We start from the raw sequence: 9369 nt of genomic DNA on the forward strand, positions 1-9369 counted from the left end.
GTTTTTTTCAGGATCTGTGAATGCTGGAGACGCTGAAGCTATTATATTGGAAACGCCGACTTTCTACAGAACTTCGTGGACTCGCAATACATTTTTATAGATGGCACCTTTAAAGCTGTACCGAGAAGACCAAGATTCTCCCAGATACTAACCATTTTTGGAACATGCATGGACCATGTAAGTTTCATTAAGTTTTTAAATTGAATTGTGTTTAATAATAATATTACTCACCTTTTGCTTGAAATGTGACATAACTCTTAAAATTTAAAAAAAACAAAATTTTCTGTATGAAATCAAAAATTACTTAACAGCATTCTGGTAAAAATAATAAAATACAATTTTTTGTCACATTCTAAATGTTAATATCCCAACAAGGCTGAATAATATTGTGATATCAATTTCATGGAATATACACTGTATTACACGACTCATAGATAAGCACACTGGCATGTTATGTTGTCATTGTCATACAGAAAATTTTTTGGTAGATATAAAATTCTTGGTTAAATATTTTATTTTTTTATGATTAATTTTATTGATTATGAACAACTTACCATGAATATGATTTGTGTCGTCTGTTCGTGCCATGTTCATTGTTTTATCAAATATCAACAAAGCCAGTGGTGGTACAAATTCTTAGTCAAACAACTGTCTGCCACACCACATCAAGTAAATATAATATGTTACTTTATTGCTTATATTTTTCCTTTACAGTACAGTAAATGTAATGTATTAGCACTTTTTTACACAGTGCAAGGTAACTGATGAATTGAACTGATTCACTTTGACTATTCCATATTATAACCTTTAATAACTTATTGAACTTTTTTATCACTTTGATAGATTTAAAACTAATTTAAAGATTTTAAACAAAAAAATAATATTAATTTTGATCTTGTGATCATAGAAAAGCAACTTTTAAATCCTTTAATTTCTGAAGTAAAATATTGTAACATAAAGATTACACTAGGCGCCGTTACCCTAAGTTGCCCCGGTCTCCCCCAGTACAATGTTTGTGTCAGCAATATTGGCGAATTGGGGTCATGATGTGGGTATAAATACTGCACCAAAAGCACGTACAGATTACCGAACTCTGGGGTCTCTCCAGAGGGAGGTCACTGACTGATCTCCGGGTTAGTCTGGGTACGCCTATTGTGCAACTTAAAAGTGGAGCAGTAGGTGACCAAGTGCCACACCCTAGATCAGCCCTAACAAAGGAATTAGTGTGGACGCGCAGCACGAGTTGCCGTTCCAGCTTACCTCCCTTTGTTAGGCTCTTCGCGTCTTTGCCGGCTCGGTGAATGCCCTCGGACCTAAGTCTAGGGTTCATTCACCACCGCTAAAGCGTTGCCCTCCGTGTACCTTTGCCTAGAAGCCAGACCACGTCATGATCCCCGCCATCTTAGCCATCTGGGGGTAAGATTATCGTCTAGAGATTAAGGCACTATTACGTAATAAAGAGTGGGTTACCTGTGGAAACCTGAGTATTCTTCCCCCTCAACCAACCCTTAACGTGACATGGTGGAGGCGCCTCGTTGGATCCCCGTCTGTTAATCCTCACATTAGCAGACACACCCTCGCAGACGCTAAACAAGGGCACAAAGAAAAAGGGAATGATTGAAGACGGTACACTTCTAGGTCCACAAAATCTGGCAGCCCGCTTCGAATAAGGTACAGAAGCTCAAGTGGAAGAAGATAAGCTAAGACAATGGCCAGAAGGGTAAGGAAGAGACATAGCGAAAACACAATGATAGGTTGTGGAAGAAAAAGGGCTAGCCTGCAGGTCCACAGTTGCTTGAACTGAGTAGGGCAATGTCAAGAGGGGCCTGTAGGACGCTCTAAGAAAGAAACCATAGCTCAACATTCTTAGTGCATAGCAGCACATTATTTTTGTATTAGATTGGGTATGGTAAAAAGGCAAATTTTTTTTTAATTAGGTTTCATAGAATAAGTGTATAGTTAACGCAATTATTTATTTACAATATCTTGATTTCTAGGCCAGTGTCGCGATCCCTGACCTAAGTGTAGGTATGTGATGACCTAGCAAATTCGTGCAATTATGAAGTTCTAGGTTACAACAACAAAGTGTACTGGTTTACATAATGATTTTATTTATGTTTTAAGAGATGTATGGCAAACAAAGTAATAATTGGAATCTTATTTTATTTTTTTTAGGGTCAACCTGGCAATCTTGTTGCGTCTATCGATCAACTGCTACAGCCTTGTTGAAAAGCGAACTAGCCTTATGCCTTGGAGAAGCCGACATCTTAAGATGGGTCCCGCCACGACGGTTCTACTTACACCCGTGTGCACCCGAAGTCTTTAATAAGTCGAGCTGAAGAAGCATCTCCAAATGGGCTGACGTTACTTAGGAAGAAAATATACATGTCCAAGGATAGGTGTGCTAAAGGAGCACGCAAAAGGACAGAATATGAAGAAATGAAGCTAAGCGATGAAGTTTGCCGCTTATAGAATACAGTGCCAAGAGAAGGCACTACGATGAGATGAAGCCTAGGTGAAGCGTTTCCACTTAGACGATGGTGCCAAAGAAGGGTACAATGAGCAATTTTACGGAATTTCGCTTAATAAGGAAGGCAATAAGATAGACGCAACAGCAAGGTTGAAAGGTGACCCAATGTAACATTTGTGATATTTTAAAGTACACCCCTATCTCTACTATATTAAGCTATTATATTGTAATCTGGTGAAGAAATAAAGGACTCGTTCCACCACCTTTATACACCCTATAGCATTTAAGATTAACATTAGTATATGTAGACTTTATGTATAAGTTTCGCTTTTAGTGTTCGGGGCGAACACTTTCTAGGGGAGGGGCATGTAACATAAAGATTACACTAGGCGCCGTTACCCTAAGTTGCCCCGGTCTCCCCCAGTACAATGTTTGTGTCAGCAATATTGGCGAATTGGGGTCATGATGTGGGTATAAATACTGCACCAAAAGCACGTACAGATTACCGAACTCTGGGGTCTCTCCAGAGGGAGGTCACTGACTGATCTCCGGGTTAGTCTGGGTACGCCTATTGTGCAACTTAAAAGTGGAGCAGTAGGTGACCAAGTGCCACACCCTAGATCAGCCCTAACAAAGGAATTAGTGTGGACGCGCAGCACGAGTTGCCGTTCCAGCTTACCTCCCTTTGTTAGGCTCTTCGCGTCTTTGCCGGCTCGGTGAATGCCCTCGGACCTAAGTCTAGGGTTCATTCACCACCGCTAAAGCGTTGCCCTCCGTGTACCTTTGCCTAGAAGCCAGACCACGTCATGATCCCCGCCATCTTAGCCATCTGGGGGTAAGATTATCGTCTAGAGATTAAGGCACTATTACGTAATAAAGAGTGGGTTACCTGTGGAAACCTGAGTATTCTTCCCCCTCAACCAACCCTTAACGTGACAATATAGGTCAAAGCGCTTTCACCTATCACAACATCACTGACACTAGTACCATATTCTATAGTATCATTATTATAGCTGGTTGCAAATACACTATTTTAACAGTAAATTTGTCAATCAAAATTGGTGCATGTATGGTTTATAAATTAAATTAAATTTAAAGCCAAAATTGAAAAACCTGTCCCTTAGGAGTACAATAATGGGAGTACCATTTATTGACTCTGTTGACAGGGGACACATGACAGTACGGTACTGACGGCAGTGACGGCCAGTACTTACTAGTGCTGTTTGGTTTTGGTTTTTGTATCTAACTAAACTATATGATTTTTATAGTATGTTGGTTTCGGGTTTTATAATATTAACAAATTTTATTCTCTATATTCTCTTTATAATATAATATAATTTTATAGTCTATATTGTGATCTTGGAAACACAGCAACTACAGAGGAGTTAATTATTAAAAGTTTTGGAGGCTTCAGGCTTAACAAAAATGAATTTTTGACAAGCCCTGGATAAAAATTTAATTATACTGTATTATCTGATGGCCTAGTGTCTATTTCATAAACCTTTTATTATTGAGTATTTTCTTTTTTTTTATAGGCATTTCCCTTGGTCCATGTATTCATGGCTAACCGGACCAGGACACTCTATGACGCAGTATTTGACTACATCGCGAAGACCTTTCCAACCTGCATCCGAGGGACTGTCATTACGGACTATGAAGTGGGACTATACGAATCAGTGAAGGCAAGATATCCAGATGTGACTCTACAAGGTTGTTTTTTTCATTATTGCCAGGTATGCATAAATGGTGTTATTATTTGCTGTTTGTAGAAAAATTATGTTAAAAACACTGGTTATTTTATTTTTAAGGCTTTAATGCGCAAGGCAAAGGAACTAGGTGTAACCCGGCAAATTCAAGAGGAGGCAGCCCATAAAGTTTACCTGAGGAAGCACTACGCGTTGGCACTTCTACCTGCGGACAGGATTATAGATGCATTTAATAATAATAATATTTCTTTATTTCAATATTGTTACAGCGTATAAATACATACTGTGATGTATTGCGTTCCCTCGAAAAGCGGCAACACTGGACAGTGGGGGAAGCCGGTGGACGACCGATGGGCCGCCATCTCTCTTGCTACTCAACCATGAACGAGGGCACATGTTGGTCTTAATAAAAATTGTCTTTGTACATATATATATATATATTAATGTGATCAATAAATGTATGCAGTGCCCATTGAAAGAGTCTTCTTCAAATCCCAAGAGCCCAAGACACAACAAATGGCGACGAGGATGGGATACTTAGCCGAAAACTAGTAAAGGGCTAGGATCCCACGAGGAGAAGGACCGACCGGACCGGCGATATTCAAGATGGCAGCATTGATCGGATCCATGGCGGAATACAACCATGCCACCGATGATTGGCAGATATACCAAGAGAAATTGGACCAGTACTTTGCCGCCAACAAAATAATTGAAGAACCTGTAAAAACTGCAACCTTAGTGAGCCTAATTGGAACATCCACCTATACCATATTGCGTGAACTGACTTATCCGGCATTACCAAAAGACAAAAGGTATGCCGAACTAACCAAGCTACTCTGTGGTCACTTCAGCCCCATTGTATCCGTGTGGCGCGAGAGAAGCAAATTTTGGGCGGCCACTCAGATGTCTGGCGAAACCTCGCAAGAATGGTACGTGCGGGTGAGAGGACTTTCCATTAACTGTGCTTTGAAGGAAATTTGACCTTCGTTTTGAGGGAGAAGTTTATGGCAGGATTGAGGAAGGGCTCAATACTGGACCGATTATGCGAAGAGGATTCAGATAGGACCCTAGAGAGTCTTTTAAAGTTGGCGGTACAGAAGGAAGTAAAGAATGGAGAAAGTAGCCAGCACGAGCGTGAGGAAGTCAATTGGGTTAGAAACGGAGCGAACAGTGGCAACAGGGCGGACCGTCACCGAGGAAGATTTGCTGCTCGCGCAGGCATAGCGATGGGCATGTCAGAGGGCGCGCGCAGCCAGTTCCAAGATGGAGGCGGCAATGGCGACAAGTGGAAAAACAATAACAAAAGTGCTAAACAGATGGGAAATCCATTAAAGTGCGGAGTGTGCGGCAGGAACCACCCAGGAAGCTGCCGTTATGCAAACTACAGATGCAGAAGATGCGGCGTAGAGGGTCATCTGGAGAGAGCTTGTCGCAGAGCCACAGTGAGGGGACAAAATGCTCTGATGGAGGCAAGTGAAGAAGCAGAGGTCGTAAGGGACATGTTTAAGGTAGATACACATAAGGGTTGTTCAGGGGGATTTGTTGCTCAGGTTGAAATTATGGGGAAAATGTTCAGCATGCAAGTTGATACTGGATCATGTGTGACCACACTAAGCAGGTCAGTGTTTAAAAAGGGTCTTCCAAATGTTCAGCTTGAAGTAGATCACATACTGCTGCGTGGTTACACAGGGTCAATGATTAGGCCATTAGGATACTTTGTGACAAATGTAAGAGCCTTCAGCAAAGTAAGAACAATAAAGATTTATGTAGTTGATAGCATAGGACCTTGTTTGTTATGCCGGGACTTTCTCAGTGCTTTCAATATATCATTAAACGTTAATTCAGTCTTGCAGTGTTCTCACAGGAACAGGCTGTTGAAGGAATACCCCGATGTCTTGACGAATCGTTTGGGAACTTACAAATACGACAAGGTCACAATACCCATAGATCCGCAGGCGAGACCCATTTTTCTCAGGCATAGACCAGTTCCCCTGGCATACAGACAAAAAGTGGAAGAGCAAATAAAGAGTATGGTCGAGGAAGGCATTCTAGAGCCGACGACAAATTCAAGATGGGCAACTCCGATAGTGCCAGTCAGGAAGGCCAACGGAACGGTAAGAATTTGTGGCGATTATAAGGCGCCTGTGAATAAATGTTTAGACAAAAATATCCACTACCCCTTACCTCGCATAAATGAGATCTTTGATCAGTTGTCGGGCGGTAAGTTGTTCACTAAATTGGACCTCAATCAGGCATATACACAGTTAATGCTTTCAGAAGAGTCAAAGGAAGCAATGACACTCACAACTCATTTAGGTCTTTTCAGGCCAAACCGAATGCTTTTTGGGGTGTCTCCAGCAGCTGCTCTTTTCCAGATGACGATAGAGCAAGTTTTGCAGGGATTAAAAGGCGTTGCCGTGTTTGCAGACGACATATGCATCACTGGCGCGAGCACTCAGGAGCACATTAGGAACTGTGAAGAAGTGTTACAGCGATTGAGGGAAGCAGGGCTTACCGTAAGGCCGGAAAAATGCAAGTTTTTCGAGAGAGAAGTAGAATACCTGGGACACGTAATAGGCGAAGAAGGCCTAAAGAAGTGCGAAAAGAAGGTAGCAGCAATAGAAAATGCAGCAAGGCCGACCACAGTAACACAGGTGAGATCTTTTTGTGGGCTGGTGCAATACTATGCTAAGTTCATACCGAACCTGGCAAGCATAATGAAGCCAATTTACGAACTTCTGAAGAACAACGTAAGTAATAGTAGTAAAGCTGTAAATTGGAACACCACATGTGAAAATGCCTTTAAGTTAATAAAGAAACTAATTAGCCAGGACATAGTATTAACCCACTTCGATCCCTCTAAAACTACGATTTTGGAGACTGATGCCTCCGATAGTGGCTTGTCGGCGGTGTTGCTCCATAGACAGGCCGACGGAAGTGAAAGGCCAGTGGCCATGGCATCCAGGACTCTAGCTGAGTCCGAGAAAAAAATGGCTATAATAGATAGGGAGGCAGCGGCCATCATTTTTGGACTGAAGTATTTTCAGCAGTTCTTGATCGGGCATCGTTTCATCGTGCGTTGCGATCATAAACCACTGTTGGGAATTTTCGGCGAAAATAAGGGCATACCAGTAAGAAGTCGAGATCGGTTACAGCGTTGGGCGTTGTACATGTCTGGGTTTGATTATAGCATAGAATACATAAAAGGCAAAAACAATTTTATCGCCGATTGTTTATCTAGATTACCAGACAGCAAGAACGAGCTACCGCCGGACGTGGGAGAGATTGAGCCCGAATGCTTTATAAGCTTTGCCGAAACCAGCAAGCATTGGCCACTCGACGCGCAGAAGATTAGAGAGGAGACTAAGAAAGACAGAGTTTTGAAGAAGGTAGTAAGATACGCACAGACAACATGGCCTTGCAAACCCAAGGAACTGCAGGCAGAAGAGAAGAACTTATACTCAAAGAGGGATGAACTTCATGAGGAATTGGGCATGGTTATGTGGGGCCACAGAGTGGTGATTCCGAGCTCATGCAGGAAAGAGGTATTAAATCTACTTCATACCAGCCATTTAGGTATTGTTAAGACCAAACAGCTGGCTAGATCATATGTTTGGTGGCCCAACATCGATAATGATATAGAAAACCTTATAAAATCATGTGTTGCATGTCTCAAGACGCAGCCTGACCCACCAAAGGTCGTAACTCCATGGCCAGTAGCTGTTAGACCGTTCCAGAGAGTTCACATTGATTACTTGCTATTCAAGAATAAAAATTACTTGGTGCTCACGGACGCATTCACCAAATGGCCAGAAGTGGTACCTGTCCAGGGTATGACTGCGTCAGAGTTGATCAAGCACCTCAGAAGAGTGTTTTCATGCTTCGGGTTGCCCGAGTTGGTCTGTTCAGACAATGGCAGAACCTTTGTAGCATCAGAGACTGAACTATTCTTCTCAAAGAATGGTATCAAACATGTGACAATCCCTCCTTATAATAGTCAAAGCAATGGAGCAGCCGAAAACGCAGTGAAGACCTTCAAAAACAAAATTTCAGCTGCGCTGAACGATCAGGAATAGCAACACTGACATTGACACTATAATTGCAAGATTTCTTTTAAATTACAGAACCACTCCCCATTGCATTACCAAAGTGAGCCCAGCAGAGTTGATGCTTGGCCGCAAACTGAGAACAATAAATAAGAAAGCTTGAACTGAGGCAGTCATTGAGAGAGTGATAGGAGCAACCACGTACAGATTGTGTTGTGCAGATTGCCGACTGGACAGCTGTGGAAGAGGCACAAAAATCAGATAATCGTGAGAGGCGCTATTGACCAAGCGGACAACAGAAAGTGCTCACAGGCAGCAGAACCGCGACAACCCTCAATAAAACCGGGAAAAATAGCAGCAGGGTGGACAGAAGAAGGAAAGCAGAGTAACTACCACCAGGATGCCACTCCTACAGGAAACTCGAATGAGACACCAGTGGGGCATCTTGACAGCGAAACCTCAACAGATGAGGAGGTGTTCGTAGATGTAGGCTCTCAAACACCCTCAAAAGCTGCAACTGAAGACACAAGAGCTGGTGCCGGCGCCGGATTACAAAATCCAGGCGTAGAAACCAGTCAGAGAAGAGACAGCATTGTCATAGAGTGCAGGTACGACAAGCGTACACAGGCAGGGGGTGGACCTGCGGCTAAGGGTGGCGTCACCACAAGGTCGGGGCGCGCGTCGAAACCGTCTGTTCATCTGAGAGACTTTATCAAGGATTAGGTAGGAAGTCCCGGACTCTTTAGTTGAGTATGCTAATTAGTATTGTATGGGGCAGGCCTGGTTACCTTTCGATTGTCATGGCGCACATATGTGTTGTCTCATATAGTATAGTTATAGATTAAGAAGGGAGGGAAATGTGATGTATTGCGTTCCCTCGAAAAGCGGCAACACTGGACAGTGGGGGAAGCCGGTGGACGACGGATGGGCCGCCATCTCTCTTGCTACTCAACCATGAACGAGGGCACATGTTGGTCTTAATAAAAATTGTCTTTGTACATATATATATATATATTAATGTGATCAATAAATGTATGCAGTGCCCATTGAAAGAGTCTTCTTCAAATCCCAAGAGCCCAAGACACAACACATACATATAACAAAATGAAGTGCGTCAGAAAAAAAAAACAAAAATATAACAAAAGAA

General features: G+C 42.4%; 1 protein-coding gene across 1 annotated transcript; it reads left to right on the plus strand.

Annotated features, from left to right (window-relative positions):
- Positions 1-4015: 4015 nt before the first annotated feature.
- On the plus strand, positions 4016-5265 carry LOC145740011 (uncharacterized). The gene is made up of 2 exons (XM_081995329.1): positions 4016-4203; positions 4279-5265. Exon 2 carries the CDS (start codon positions 4783-4785, stop codon positions 5155-5157), a length of 375 nt encoding a protein of 124 aa, XP_081851455.1. The 5' UTR covers positions 4016-4203; positions 4279-4782; the 3' UTR covers positions 5158-5265.
- The last annotated feature ends 4104 nt before the right edge of the window (positions 5266-9369 follow it).

The sequence above is a fragment of the Ips typographus genome, unplaced genomic scaffold (assembly GCF_016097725.1).
Source record: "Ips typographus isolate SLU unplaced genomic scaffold, UJ_Ityp_2.0 IpsContig94, whole genome shotgun sequence".
NCBI classification, from domain to species: Eukaryota; Metazoa; Arthropoda; class Insecta; order Coleoptera; family Curculionidae; genus Ips; species Ips typographus.

What these genes read in the sequence shown, in the direction of transcription:
- LOC145740011 (XM_081995329.1), top strand. Translation starts at nt 4,783, where the DNA reads ATGGCAGCATTGATCGGATCCATGGCGGAATACAACCATGCCACCGAT.